The sequence below is a fragment of the Pelecanus crispus genome, chromosome 5 (genome assembly GCF_030463565.1).
Source record: "Pelecanus crispus isolate bPelCri1 chromosome 5, bPelCri1.pri, whole genome shotgun sequence".
Taxonomy (NCBI): Eukaryota; Metazoa; Chordata; class Aves; order Pelecaniformes; family Pelecanidae; genus Pelecanus; species Pelecanus crispus.
Genome location: NC_134647.1, coordinates 61,172,633 through 61,188,558, shown reverse-complemented (window position 1 = coordinate 61,188,558; position 15,926 = coordinate 61,172,633). Strand labels below are relative to the sequence as shown.

Genomic DNA, 15,926 nt, shown 5'->3' with positions numbered 1-15,926 from the left:
CTCCCTCTTGTTGCTCCCTTGTCCAAATTTTGAAAAAGTTTGCACAAATATCTATACTTTCATCCTTAAAAAAACCCCAAAACCAACCCAAACCAAATACCCTATTAGCTGTTATTTCTGATTAAAGAACAAAAAAAAATTCCTTCATGTTAAAGGAATTCCAGACAGAAAGTTCTATGACCAGTGATAATTTTGATTAATGCTCCAAGAACAAACTATGGAACTGATTAAGAACATTAGGTGTAGTTTCTTCCCCCAAAGCATGTGAAAGCTACAGCATAGACTCAACCACAGGTAGCATCCCAGGCAGAGACACTCCTCAAATAGGAATGAATTGTAAAGACAGGCTGATCCTGAGGCGTTGCCATTGACTGGGAAGAGTTAAGGGTGCGTTACTGGGACTAGCCAGCCCCTCAAAACTTCCAATCGGCTTCACTCAAACTTTTTTTCCCATTTAAAGTATCTTTTCATACTGTGTAAGAATATTCGCTCTAGGATCTTAGTAACTCATTTGCTATCTGACTTGAAAAGGACTACAGCATTAAGTCTTTCCTAATGGAAGATGACGTTAACTTGTCATGGTTACCCATTAAAATGAGGTGGTTATGGAGAATGAAACTTCTGCTCCTAATCCCTCCATTCACATTCTGTACCATCCCCAGAATGCCAAATTCCATTGGTCAGGTCTTGATTTTCAAAACTTAAATTTTAAGAAGCCTTTTCTGATACCTGGATGACAGGCATTATTACTATTTAAAGTTATCCTGCCCTACTTGGTATTTGTTTTTCAACATCTGTCTAGCAGTGCTACACTGAAATTAGAAAGGTTTCAAGTAAGCGTCTTCAACAATGTTAGTATTTTTCATTAGTCTTGAAATGTTATTTACGCTCATTATTCCCTAAAGGTGGAGTGATGGTAGTGCCATTGCATTTAAAATGCTGTAATTTAAAACACTGGCCTGCTAATCATCAATACAAGCCCATGCAAGCCCAAGCATGCAACATGCTACCCACCCACCCCCCAAAAAACCCCAAGAGTTGGGCATGCCAAATGAGCAAATACCTAATGCACTGAAAAGGATGAAGATGTTGCAGATTACTAGGCATAACAACTAACTTGCAGTAGTTCATTATAACTAAATTTAAGTTTGGGGGGTTAGTGAGAAGTAAGACCTAACACAGTGACTATTTAATCTCTGCTGGTTCATCACAGTCGCTTGCATCAGACAACAGCGTACAGGAGTTAGTTACCTGGTGTGGAAATGAAGCAACCTTGTTTTAAGATGTACCAACATGTACATTTTAATGCTTTTTATTACTAATTGACTATCTATCTAAAGAAAGAAGAAACATTTTTCAGCAGTTGATTTTACTCTGTTGCCAAATTTATACATTAAAGTCTAGTCTGCTTTTAGGTAGACTCACTTTCCAGTTTTCAGTTACTCCAGGAGAATGCTTACACAAAACCACCATTACTATTCATTAATGTATTTTTCTTGGAAAAGCACATTAGCCCCAAACTTAACCTAATCAACACTTCCTCCTTAGCCATTACAAATTTCACTGATCTTTGATAAAGCTGCACACAAATACCTGTTTATTACTATCGGCAGCACTTTATCTGACCCCAATGGCTAAACCAAGGGCAAAGGAAATTATTTTCTAGTGAAATGGAAAAAATTACCGCGAGGTCACTGGAGATAATTCTACCCGCCCCCCAAACCCACACAAACACCCTACCTACAGTACACCCACACCTTTCTACTGCCTGGGCTTATTCTAGCTTTGCGTCTTATCACAGGTGGACCATGTTTAGTTCTAATAGCTTGGTTCTAATTTATTTGCCAGTCCAGTAACTAAAAAGTATTTTGTGTCTTTTATAACCGCCATGCAAAGACTATCATAGTTGCTGTGCCTTTGTATTATAAAATGTAGAGATCAAAATAATTTAAACATACTGCTTCGTCTAAAAACTTTGAGAAGATATAGAACACATACAGAATACCTTGAAGTTTTGTAAAAGCTCATTTTAAATGTGCTGCTGTTTAAATCCACAAATATTTTCAGTACTTAAAGAACTGAAACAATCTGAAAATTTATGATACATATGGCCAGGTAAGTGCACGTACTGCCTTTCTTGCACTGCAGTAACAGAGAACAACAAAAAAATAATCTGTTAGTACAGGTTATAAAGATTTACTTATGTTTCCAAGAGAAAGCACTCACTGCACAGTTGACTCACAGGTTTTATTTACACTTGTCTACAGAATCATTTTGCCTTACATTTTATCTAAGCCAAATGAAACCATAATTTTCCTTTGTTTGTAGCCTATCATTTGCTAAATTTAAAAACTTTCATCTGTTAAGTACAGCAACAATTTTAATACAAAGAACAAGAAAAAAACAAAGGCTAACAACATAGCATCTATTTGATCTGATTTTTACAATTTAGTAGTTGGACTTTGAATTCGTCAGAGGCAGTTACAAGACTAACCTGCTCTTGTGCAATCTACACACACTTAGCATTGAAATTAGATATAAAAGAAAGCATTAAAGAAGAAACTGCAGAGCAATTTTTTCTGCAAAAAGACTATCAAAATATTTCTACACCAAAAACATTTTGCTTATATACCAGTCCAAAAGAAGTGTCTTAAAAAAAAAAAAGCAGAATGTAGTTTTTAAATTTTGCTCCGTTTGTTTTTGTGCAGTTCATTTAAAAAAAGCAGTTGTCAAATATGGGTTTGGAAGTTTTACTACTGAAATAAATGCAGATATATTGCTGTTTGCTTGCTTAAAAACAATTTTCCTTAACATACTTACCTTGTGATGGCACTGAAGATACTTAAACCTTTCTTAACCAAACGGAGCTCAAGAGAGACCAAGTTTTAATGTGATATTGCTAGTAAAATTGATTCGAATAAAGCATTTTAAGCCATAAATTACGTTTAAGGGAAAAAGAATGATTGATGAAGAACACATTTAAGATGTCAGAACTTTCTACACAGTTTATTATTTCTCATTTTTAAATATAAATAAAATTCAGATACCTTGAAAATTTTAGTCAGCCCAAAATGAATTTTACAGACGACCTGCAGAAGCTTCACTTGATTCCAAGAAGCTAGTTCCATATTCCTCCATCTCAAGAGCAGTTCCTAAATGATCCTTTTCTAAGAAAGGATCGCAGAGTCCAGGGTCCATGCACATGAAAATACCATAGCCAGTACCCACTGCAGAAAGGGCACTTTGCTGACTGCAGCAAATCATTTCTAGTGACAGGCACCAGCAGCTATGAGACTCGAGCAATGGAGAGGATAGTGCCCAACGTCTCAAACATCTTTGATTTGAAGGAATGAAGTCTAATTCACTCTGTACAGAATCATATGATGGGCTGGATATTTAATAGCTATTTTTGCACTGAGCATAGCTAAAGAGGGGCATCCATCTATACTTCAACACAGAAAAATAAAAAAAATAATTAAACCTAAGTACTCACTACTGTCATCCAATGCGTAACACCAGCCCTACAGCTACACTAACCTTTCGTGGTCCCATACAAGCTACATCAAACAAGCTCAGGAGTTGGACGCAGAAAGCTCATGGGTTCTTCTGTATTCCTCAGATACTTCTTTGTAATTGTCACGTGAAGAGCAGAGTTGTATCACAACATATCCAACCTGTGCCTGCTCATACATGTAGGAGAGCCAGGAATCGAGTAACTGAGTCTTTAAAAATAATAAAAAAACCCCTTACTCAAATAATAAAACTTCATACCTCCTCTGGGGAGTTTATGGCTTAAAATGCTACCTCACTTTTTGTTTCATGAATGAACAAAGCTGCAGTTTTCCAGAAAGCAAGGACAGACATGCACCTCTACTAGCAGATTTAGCACTTCTGACCAAATAAGACACCAACTTCTTAAAAATGTCTCATGCACTGACTGGAAATTTTTTTTTTTTTTTTAAATGTGAGCTTTAATACATTATTTCTTTTTAGAACTTGTACGGGAACCAGAATGGGAAGATCCAGATGATGATCTGCGGCGTCTGTAAGATATAAATGGAGAAAGCATGCAAAGAAATAAGTTGAAATTAATTTTAGCATCCACTTTGAGAAGTCTGTATCCTATAATAGCTGGAAGCCAAGTATATTTGATAGGCCATAGTATATCTGATAGCCAAGTATAAGCCAAGTATATCTGATATCTTACAAGAATATAGAAATAACTTTAAACTGCTTTAAGCTCATGAATGTGAATTTAATACTAAAAATGTAAGTTTAATACTGAAAGTAGAATACAATTTCTAAATGCAGTATTTACTTATGAAAGTAAATCAATAATGTACATGTTAACACTTTCACACACTGAAAGAATGGTGACCCAGGTCTTTCTATGGAACATGCTCCTAGGAGGAGGAAGTTTCATTGGGGGGGAGAAGGCAATTACAGAGGTTTTAATAAGAAGTAAGAGTACGGGAAGTGATAAAACTATTCTTAATATTAGAATAACTGATCAGATTCAATTCTTTCCCAGTGAATCTCAGTCCTTCAGAAAAAAAATAAAATCACACATTTAAATACACCCATTCTTATTCTACATAAACCCAAACCTTTCGGGTGACCGTGATCTCGATCGTCTTTTTTTGCGATCACCAGATGAAGAAGATCTAGAACGACTTCGCTTCTTGCTTCTCTCAGGGGAAGATGATGAACGAGAGCTTGAGTAAGATCTTTTTCTTGGGGTGGAAGACCCCCTGTAGGACCTGGAGCTGGATCTTTATTGATTAAGAAATAAATCAGATTTAATTCTGGTATAATATAGAAAGAACAAAGAAAGAACAAAAAGAGACAGTTTTTATGAACACTTACTACTCTATTTACTATTATTATCAGTGTTTTCTCAAATAAATTTGTGGATGCTTTAATACTTACTCCTTAGTTATCTGCCAATAAAGACTTCTACTGCTGTGGTATTTTGCTTAATAAGTTTTGCTAAATACGTGTTTCTTGATATACAGGCCACCAATGGTTTGGAACCCTCTTTCCAGCATTCACCAGAATGACGCATTTTGACAAAGAAGCGATGGGAGACTGGGACAGGAAGTAGCCTATATAAGGAGCTTCCTCAGTAGTTAAATTCACAAAGCAAAATGGCTTGAAAACCACAGATGTAATGCTGATTTAACAATGTTTCACTTCATATTAATGGATATTACACATTGAAAATTTGTAAAGTAATGTTCATCTTGCTAGAAGAGTAAAAACCCTCAGAAGGTATATTTACAAATCTCAAAATAAATTTGGGTAGAGAGTAAGACCTTCCACAACCAAAACATTTAAAAAAAAAAGTGTCTTGGAATACAGTCATTTTGGCATTTAAAAAAATAAAATTAACACCTTCACTTACAAGTACGCAAAAAATCACTTTGGTCATTAAAAAAAAAAAGAAAAAAACCCAAAAACACTTGTGGAAAAAGTAACAGAGCTAGAAAGTCCTAAACTGTAATTCCAAAATTATATAAAAACACCTAACAGGATTTTTTTTCCAGTAAGCTGGATAAAATATTAAAAAAAAAACCAAACAACAAAAAACCACACCACAGTATATGTTGTTGGAAAAATATTTTCAGGGTTCTTACTGTAAATAACAAAGCAGTCCTATTTCACACAAGCTAATACACTGAGGACACTTGTTGGATGCCACATGGCACAAGCAAATAACCCAGCTCCGCTGACGAGTCACTTCATCATCTAGTGGGGGTACAGGCACCCTTTTTCTCTTCCTAAAAAAACGGATTCCATCTCGCGCTGACCCTCGCGTGATAATCCATAGCATGTTTCTGCCACCAAAGGGTGGTGGCACCATTTGTGATGGGTCTTCCCAACTCAAACTTCTTTATTTACAGTTCTAAGGTTCTCTGCATGCATGGAGATGGGACAGTGCTTCATTCCATCGCAAAAGGAAGGCCCTGCCAACAGGATGCCTGCGCAAGGACACCTCAAGGAACTTATATGCTTATGTTACTCTTCCCCGCACAGTTCAGTAACTGCTATACAGAAAACATCGGCTAGCTCAAAATCTTCCTTCTCACATGATTTACTGTTAACATTTTTATACATTGTCCCCACATTAATAAAGATAATGGCAGCAGTACCTAGTGGAAGTTAGATACGTTAAGTAAGTTAACACTAAACACAAAACCAGAAGTATAGCCTATTTTCTAATGTTCTTCCACATCAAGTAGCCAAAGTGGAAACAGTAAAACCAGCAAAAATTACTGAAGCAAGTAAACATGCATTCAAATTCTTCTTCCTTCAAAGTGAAGATGAAGTGGCGTCCACTCGTCTAGCTTAGATCAGACTTAAACTCTTCAACCAAAACCTCGCATTCTCAAGAAATACATCTGTAGTGGTAACAACCTCGTGCAGAGACCCCAGGAATTCTGACTTCCAAGATAAGAATGAGTTAATGTTTTGTGACCAGCATAATTTTACGATGAAATCAACAAGCGGTTGGTTCTTCTGCCCTTTTTTCCTCTCTGCAAGGAGAGAGTGCTACCTCATTCACCTTGATTTCGACCCACGAGATCTAGAGTGCTCTCTGGAACTGGAACGAGATCTTGATCTGGAACTGGAAGAACTTCTTGAATGGGACCTGAAACAACATGGAAGATTTTTTTCCAGTGTCTGACTTGTATTTAGCAGAGTAACTGCTACTGTTAGCAGTAGTTAGACAACGATGCATCAATACAATTTGGCCTAGAGTCACTAAAGAAGTGACAATTTCCTCCTACTCCCCCAGTATCACCATAGTACATTTTAGAACAGAAACTTTAACGCAGTAAGATGGCACATTAAAAAAATTATGAAGTCAGCTTTTTATTACATTTCCTAGAACAAAGCACAAAAATTAAATAGGATTGCAGTTATTTGCCAAATGAAACAACTGCATACCTATTAACTATTTCATGAAATCAATGCTGCAACTTTTAATTTGTGCCTTAACTTGAAAACCATCAGTTTCTTTGAAAACCAGAGTAGGTTAAGAGTATTAGGACTAGCTAGCTCAAATTTTCCCCAAGTCAGTTCTCACAAGCATTTCGTGAGCAGTTTCTAGTTTTTGTAAAGGTTTTCCCCTGCATTAAAAATGTAGTAGTAGTTAATTCTTGGCTAAAATACGGACATATCTAACACTACTTATAACTAGTCAAAACTATTTTCTAATTTTTCATGGTGATGGATTTTCTTTAAAGCACAAACCACAAAAGATATGTAAAAATGGTAGTGGACTTGCAGCGACCATTGTAAAAAGAAGGCATTGCAATCAAATTCTAATAATATTTTCAGGAAAAATGTATTATACATGCTGTCAGTTTCCCAGTTTATATTGTTACCATGTCTTTTTCATTTTACTGTGCAAAACAAAAGCAGTATGAACACATGCTAACTAAAAAATATATTTAAACCTTTTTAAAAAACACAAAGAAGTATCCACAAACGGCAACTGGTATTTCCAATTAATTATCTGTAGCTAGAAGCAAAAAGTTCAACAGAAAGGTGAAAGATCCCTAGCAAGTTTCACTTATGACAAGCTACTTCTTACTTGACTGTTAACATTTGTGAATTAATGAACAAAGTTATGGCTAGATGAAGTTGTTCTGTCTTCTTTGACATTCCCACCCCTAAACCTAAGAATTACACTCAAATGCAGCCACACTGGCTGCATACTATCCTCACATAGGACAATACAGCCACCTCCTCAAAGATCTTGCTTCACACCTCACTTCATTTACAAAAATTGCTAACAGCCGGTGCTCCTCCTTGGAGCCATGCAGCAAATACACATCTTGAGACAGCATTTGAAGGAGTGGGGAGGCTGACAATAGGTACTGTGAAGAACGCAATTATTCACAGAAGAGGCAGCATGAAGAAAAGCATGAAAGCAATGGGGAGAAAAACAAAACATAGACAGTGGCTGACATCAGGTTAGTATGAGGGTCTGAAGAATTTGGGCAGCAATCACAGCAGAGAGAGCAGAAAGGTGCAGTTACAAAGCTAGGAAGATTAGAAGAAACTTGAACTTTATGTATATGAACTTTAGGTATAACCCTATCAGCTAGTACCAATTTGAGGTCTCAAACCTATCAGTATCATCCTTGTATCAGTTGTAAGGCAGCTAAAAAGCTACAACATGACTTACATCACATGATTAGAAAACGTTTATTCAATTGTTCATATATTACTGAATTTAAATAATAATGTGAGATCTTAAATTTACTCAGTACGTTTTTCATGGCCCCATGATCAATATAAACCTTTTGTGTTATTCTGACAACATTGCCACTGTATTTAAAGACTTGTTGCTTGCCATCAAACTAAGTTCAAGTTTTTTGTCTTTATATCCAGGATATTTTCCATTCTGTCCTTTCATTGAATCTGTCTGGACTGCATCATCACTGCCCTCTTCTGTCACCTCCTCCCACTTTAATAATACCACTCTTCTGCTTCTGTTCAACAACTCTACACAACATTGCTAAAAAAAGTTCACCCATTGAATCACATATGGCCAACAAGCCTAAAACTAAATCTGAAAATAAGTTTTATTTTCAAAATTTGTTTGAAGGATTCAATTGAAATATCAACTTAAATTTACTAAAACAAGCAACAAGACATATGAAGGCTCCCTACTGAGGATCCACAGAAGGTCAGAACAGAACATTATCTACCTCTGTAAATTCTGTGCATAAAATTGTTAACATTATTAAACTAAAACTGTAAGGCAATCAAGAAAAAAAGTAAATAAAGAAGTTAGATACTGACATTTTGCCTGGCGTTACCCTTGACCTGTACCCGTTTACCTGGACCTAGACCTTGAGCTTGAATGAGAGGATGAGCGCGATGAAGATCGTGAGTGGGAAGATCGAGACTTAGAACGACTGCGCCTATTGGATTTCTTTTTCTTATTAGTGTCCTCTTCCTCACTGGCATCAAGATTATATTTTGAAAGGTCAGCATCATCTTCATCCTCATCCTGAAAAAATAGAGATATACAAAAAATACTTACAAAATACTTTGTTTTCTTCAGCTAGTATTTTTTAGTTATTCTATGGTTCATTTTGTGCTTTTTTCAACCTTTGAAAATACTGCTGTTAGTGCATTTAATGAGATCCAATAATTTTAAGAGTAAAGAGTGACTGAAAATTTGTGTTTCAAAGCAAGCTATTAAAAAGCTGCAAAAGCCTCATCTGAAGTCCCATTTTCTGTTATTTAATGAAGTTAATGAAAATACAGACATTGATTTTTACCAGTTACTTTAAATGAGTGCTTGGAAGAATTTTCAGACTCAAAATCTATAACCATAGCATATGCAGAGACATGTTTCATATGCACAATTTGGTGACTGCTGTGTTAAAAATAAGCATATACCCACGTCTCTGCAGGACTGCTGTCCAAAGGTGTGGACAATCCAGTATGTGATGATCATGTATTTCATGAAAGATGAAAAAAATCTCTGAATATTTTATTCCATTTTATAAAAAGGAAATCTGATGTAGTTTTATAAGATTAAGAATAAAATTCAAGAATATTCCCTTTATATGGTAACCATACATAAAGGTTTCAAATAAAGATCTCAAAATTTTTGATTCTGACCTCAGATAAGCTTTTAATTTTTTAATGGTTTAAAAAACATTATACAGCTTTGAATGCAGGTATTTAGAACAAAACATACTTTACAGAAGTTATAGGCACCGTTATTCTCATAGCTACTCCTCTATATTGCTCTAAAGGTAGCTAAAAATACAGACCAAACCTTGCCTAGTAACAGCACTGTAGTAATAATTAAAAATAATTGCTAAAAAAAACCCAAACACGCTACCTCATCCAATTTATATTTGGAGAGATCTTCATCCTCATCCTCCTCATCTTCCCCTTCAGATTCCTTATCTTCTACTTCCTTCAGGATAGATGCAGGACCAACCGGCTTCCCTCTATACTTTTTCTTTTTGCGTCCAAACTAAGAAATTTTATTCCATTAGAATACGATTTAATCAAAAGCAATTTCCAACTGTATTTTTTGATAAAATTTCTATGAGAAAATAAATATACATCAATTTCAAGTAAGATATTGCTCAAAGAGAAGAAGTATCATGAAACATCAATTAGCAACAAGACATTTTCTAAAGAGATGCTTGTCTTAGATACAATTAGTACCCACAGACAAGGTGAATGGAAATCTGAATTTAACAAAAGAGTATTTTATATTTGTGTCTATGGGATATCTTTATAAGACAATGTTGAACATCTGGCTGAAAACAACATGAATGACTGAAGCCAGCTCCCTAAGAAGTTCAACAAACTAAGCTTGTACCAGTTTAATTTGAACTCATTCTTAGTTTTTAACCCCCAAAAAGACAAAACAGATGCATTCGCTTTCAGTTCAGAACTTTCACACTTGAGCATTTGGCAAAGAGATGCATCACAATGTATTTCTGACTAGCACTCTTCCCTGGAAGGAAAGCAAATGCAGATGTATGTAACCTAAACACAAATCACACAATACATGTCTCTCCAAAGTAATACATGTACCTAATCTTACCTCGTCATACTCCCCGTCTGATTCTTCACGTTCTATATATTCAACATTCTCTCGTTCATTAAATCCTCCTCCATACCCTTTAAAAAGGGGTAAAACAAGACAATCTCTTGAGTTGCACCAAATTCAGCTACATTAAACACAAAGTTTATTCTAAACTTTCAAAGAGGTTCTGGAAGCCTTCAGTGGATTTATAAATATATGCCATACAAATGTAATATGATCTCAAGAGGAAGATGAATTGTTCCCACACGTTTTATCAAATATAGTTCCTCAGAAACCTAATCGAGAAAATGGATTAAGACATACAAACACCACAGAAGCAATAGCATTTAAAAGAATGGGAAAAAAAAAATTTAAAAAAAGAAATTTCAGGATTACAGCTGTGTGGAGCAACCAACTTCCCAGAAGGGCTCTGGTGGGGCTGCAGTGCCCGACAATTGCCTTGGTGCGGATAAACACAGGAATGTCTCCAAGGGGCTAGAATAATCATAGAATCATAGAATGCTTTGGGTTGGAAGGGACCTTTAGAGACCATCTAGCCCAACCCCCCTGCAGTGAGCAGGGACAGCTTTAACCAGATCAGGTTGCTCAGAGCCCCATCCAACCTGACCTTGAATGTTGCCAGGGATGGGGCCTCTACCACCTCTCTGGGCAACCTGTTCCAGTGCTTCACCACCCTCATTGTAAAAAATTTCTTTCTTATGTCTAGTCTAAATCTATTCTTCTTTAGTTTAAATCCATTATTCCTTGTCCCGTCACAACAGGCCTTGTTAAAAAGATTCTCCCCATCCTTCCCGTAGGCCCCCTTTCAGTATTGGAAGGTCGCAATAAGGTCTCCTCGCAGCCTTCTCTTCCCCAGGCTGAACAACCCCACCTCTCTCAGCCTGGCCTCATAGGAGAGGTGCTCCAGCCCTCAGATCATTTTGGTGGCCCTCTTCTGGACCCGCTCCAACAGGTCCATGTCCTTCTTGTGCTGAGGGCCCCAGAGCTGGATGCAGTACTCCACATGAGGTCTTACCAGAGCAGAGTAGAGGGGCAGAATCACCTCCCTTGACCTGCTGGCCACGCTGCTTTTGATGCAGCCCAGGATATGTTTGGCTTTCTGGCCTGCAAGCGCACATTGCTGGCTCATGTCCAGCTTTTCATCTACCAGTACCCCCAAGTCCTTCTCCGCAGGGCTGCTCTCAATCTCTTCATCCCCCAGCCTGTATTGATATCGGGGGTTGCCCCATCCCAGGTGCAGGACCTTGCATTTGGCCTTGTTGAACCTCATGAGGTTCACACAGGCCCACCTCTCCAGCTTGTCCAGGTCCCTTGGATGACATCTCGTCCTCCTGGTGTGTCAACCGCACCACTCAGCTTGGTGTCATCTGCAAACTTGCTGAGGGTGCACTTGATCCCACTGTCTATGTCATTGATGAAGATGTTAAATAGCACCGGGCTACTGTTCTTCAAGACCAAAATCCCACCTCTGAAAGCAGCCAGCAGCCAGCTTGGAAAGTGGGCAATGAAACACGAGGTGAGCACAACACTTGCTAACTGCTTTCCCAGCTGTTGGCATTGCTGCAGCCTCTTTGCCACAGCCAGGTCCTACATGCATGCAGCCTGCTTGGTGGCTTCTGGGCATGCCAGTCTGCTCCGATATCGCAATTATTCTGCAACATAAAGTTGTATATATATCCTCAGGGAGCAACAGAAATAAGAGCATCCTGTAGTTGCACTGAATTGTACACGTGCCAAGATTTGCCTTAAAAGATTTTTTCTATTCCTTTTTACAATGCGAGTGGAAAACTTCAACTATTCATTTTAATTTCAGCTAACTTTGTAATTTACTGCGTGTGCAACATGCTAGGTGTCCTGCACATGACTGCAAATTTACTCTGAAGGACACCAGAACTTGAAAATGAATTAGATAGTAAAAATATTTAATTATATGAAGTATTATATGAAACACAATTATTCTTTTTCTTTTTGAATAATAATCTCTGTGCTCTTCTCCATGCTTACTTTTTTATACACATTAGCATTACACTCTATTCATCAAATTCTCTGCCTGATCCCATTTGCAGCGGTAACAGTATAAATAGTTATGACCGCACTGTAAGGCTGTCCTCTGTTCTAGTTACCACTGGGTTCATTGTTGATGCAGGAGGAACTTAAAATGCATGACAGTGTGACCAAACCTCATTAAGAGATAACAGTCTAATCTATACAGCCCTCGAATACTGTTCTTGTGACTGCCAAGTCGTCTGTAGATGGACACTATATATACACTAGACCTTTTGGAGTTTAATAAAATATTGTATTACTCCTTCCAAACATCTTAGTATCAAAATCAAATACAGAGGCAGTTTAAGCTGAATATTTGTTGACTTTCCAAATGAAACCATCACATATTTGTCACACTACTGAAAGTAATCAAGTCTAAGAACCTAAAGATTCATTTACATATGGAAGATCATTCAACTTGGCTAGTTCTGCTGTGAAAACAATCCCTTTAATTAAATCACATTGTGATTTATAAAAAGAAGTTTTCTTACAGTAGTTTGAGTATTTTAAAACCATATACATCTTACCTGTCCTTTCCTCCAATTTAGCGTACTTTGGAGTATTACACATATTACATTCTGATCTTCTGGCCCAGTTCACGTTACCACATCTTCAGAGGCAGAAAGAACAAAACAGAAATAAGAAACATTTTCTTTCAAATCAAAAAGCTTAAGTGTCGAGGCAACAGTTAAAAAAATAATAAAAATGTATTTGCCAAGTTTTAGCAGTGATGTGCGGTCACTAGTACAACACAATAAACTCCAAGGCCAACAGTCACAAAGACACAAAGAACTGCAAGAGAGTCTATGCATGTTTCACCAGCATGAGGATGATGGGAAGATGACCATACTGAACAAATCAAGGGGAAAGAAGTAAAATTAACAGGCAGGTAGGCAGACAAGTTAGCAGAAGTAACACCACACAAAAAGTGTTAAGATTCCTCATTACTTTCCCCTAGTGGCATTCACAGTTCAGAGGAGTTAAGAATGAAGCTACCATGGGAAAAATGCTTATGAGCAGTCATCATCATCCACCGATGCACAGCTACAGCTATATGCTTCCGTTACTGCATTTCTATCTTACAGCACCCTAAAAGGCCACTCATACTTCATCCATCTGTAACGCTATCATCAGGATGCTGCTCAGTCCCAAAGAGAGGAGAAGGTCATAGAGTCATAGAATCGTTTAGGTTAGAAAAGACCTTTGACCATAAGATACAGCCTAGCTATCAACTTGGAAAGACATGACAATCCTGAAGCGTGCCATCAAGTGGATTCCCTCAGCCACCGGGACCCATGGTGCTGCCCAGGAAACCTGCCCGTCTCGTGCTGCAGAACAGCGCAAACAGAAACCCCTCAGGCTGAACACAGCTAAATTCTGACAGAAAAAAATAAAAAAAAAAAATCCAGGTTTCACTGGTCAGACAGCTTAATCAGCAAAAACTGAAATCCTTAAAAGTGCCCTAGAAAATCTGAAAGCACCTTTCAAAAATCAAAGCATTTTATTAAAGCAGTCCTTTTCTAATCTAGATCTTAATATTCTCAATTGATGGCTTGGAGAAACATCTAAGAATTTAACTATGTGTTAAACTTTACCGATTAAATATTTAGTGAATGTTAACAATACAACAGCATACTGCGTTGAAGGCGTTACTTCCATTTACGCATTTCTTCTGAGCTTGCGAAGTGTCTTATCAGACAGTGGCTTATCAGAGAAAAACATGAACTTTTACCTTTCTACTCTCAATTTTTCACTCTTTTTCCAGTCATGTTAATTAAGTAAGTGCTGTCCAGCAAACAAAAGTGAATGCTGTCCTCACAGCAAAACACTACTAGTGTAGTAGCTGCGAGTTTTGATCACTCTTCTCTCATCAGCACAAGTAAATTTATACTGACAAAATCAGGTATCACGTTGTAGATGTGTTGCGTGGCTCTAAGAGAACACTCTGCATTTTTTAAAAGGGCATACGTTTTACACTGCCAGTCGTTAGCACTGAAGAGGCCACGACTCTTTTCAGCAAGTGTCTTTCCTATTTCAGTCCCTCCAGCTTTCATCATTTTGGCTTCTGTCGTTTTTTCTGGAAAAGAAAAAAAAACAAAACAAAACAAAAAACCAAACAGTTCTCAAACATCTTGCTTTGTAATTAATTAGAAAGATTTAATATTCTTTTTAAAAAGGCAAAAATAGACAAGAAGAAGAGATATCATTTAAGATACTCACCTCTTCCACATCTGTTACAGCTAGTTCTTCTAGCAAAGTTAACATTCCCACACCTGAAAATAAAAATACAAAGAGAACGAAGACGCTAGTTAACTGAACGCTGGAAAACGCACACACATGAGACTTAAAGAAAAACGACTTTCTATTTCAAACTGAATTTGTTCCAGATTGATCCACGAAGTTTCTGAGGCCGTGCCCGACCCTGGGGCTGGCTGGTGCCGGACCCGCTGAACGGCGGGGCCCAGGAGCTCTCAAACCCTGCAGGGAAGCTCGGCCCGGCCCCGCCCGGAGCCGCCCTGGCCCGACCCGGCGGGAGGGCGGCCGCCACCGGAGACACAGCGGCCGCGGCTCGCCCGGGCCGCCCGGACCTGGTGCTGCCCCGCGGGACTCTCCGTGGCGTGGCGTGGCGTGCCGTGCCGCAGCCCAGACCCCGCGGCAGGCAGGCAGGCGGGCGGGCGGACGGGTGGGCGGGCGCCCCCCACGCTCACTTCTTGTCGGGGCAGATCCAGTCCCCGTCGCTCACGCGGAAATTCTTGGTCGACATCTTGGGCCCCGCCGAGCCGAGCCGAGCCGAGCGCCGAGCCGAGCCGAGCGCCGCCGCCGCGGAAGAGGACCGGGGCCCTGCCCCGGGCGGGCTGTCCGCCGCGCCTGCGCCCTGCTGCCGCAGCGAGCGGGTCAGCCGCCGGGCGGGATTTTGGTCAGGCAGCGGCTCGGACGCCTCAGCCCTGCCGCGGGAAGAGGGCGCGAAGGAAGCGCGCCCCCCAGCGGGCCGGAGGGCCGCCTACGGCGGGGCGGCAGGGGCGGCGCATGCGCAGTGCGCTGGGCCGGTGGCCGCGGCGGGCGCGGGGGCCGGTGCGCCTGAGGGGGAAGGGCGGGTGTGGACAGGCAGCGCCGCGGCGTGCCGGGGAACCGGCCCGGCGGGGCGAGGCGGGCTTCGTCAGCCCTGGAAGTGTGAAAATCGCTCGTATAGGAGCTCATTGATTTCATGGCAGTTTGTTTTCCTACAGCTGTTGCTGTGGCTCTTGCCACCCCGAAGTCGCAGGGACAGAACTGCCCCGGCTCC

At 39.3% G+C, this 15,926-nt stretch overlaps 1 protein-coding gene across 1 annotated transcript; it reads right to left on the bottom strand.

The window, feature by feature from the left end:
• Positions 1–2,215: 2,215 nt before the first annotated feature.
• Positions 2,216–15,440, bottom strand: ZRANB2 (zinc finger RANBP2-type containing 2). The gene is made up of 10 exons (XM_075710571.1): positions 15,352–15,440; positions 14,864–14,916; positions 14,612–14,720; positions 13,171–13,253; positions 10,595–10,671; positions 9,875–10,012; positions 8,856–9,028; positions 6,566–6,652; positions 4,608–4,772; positions 2,216–4,043 (listed from the first exon to the last, which is right to left on the bottom strand). Exons 1-10 carry the CDS (start codon positions 15,405–15,407, stop codon positions 3,980–3,982), a joined length of 1,005 nt encoding a protein of 334 aa, XP_075566686.1. The 5' UTR covers positions 15,408–15,440; the 3' UTR covers positions 2,216–3,979.
• Between the last annotated feature and the right edge of the window lie 486 nt (positions 15,441–15,926).

Coding starts and splice junctions, on each gene's coding strand:
- ZRANB2 (XM_075710571.1), bottom strand. CDS start 15,407: ATGTCGACCAAGAATTTCCGCGTGAGCGACGGGGACTGGATCTGCCCC. Junction 13,254..14,611: donor AACGACTGGCAGTGTAAAAC/GTATGCCCTTTT, acceptor CTGCCTCTGAAG/ATGTGGTAACGTGAACTGGG. Junction 10,013..10,594: donor CAGACGGGGAGTATGACGAG/GTAAGATTAGGT, acceptor AAAATTTCTTAG/TTTGGACGCAAAAAGAAAAA.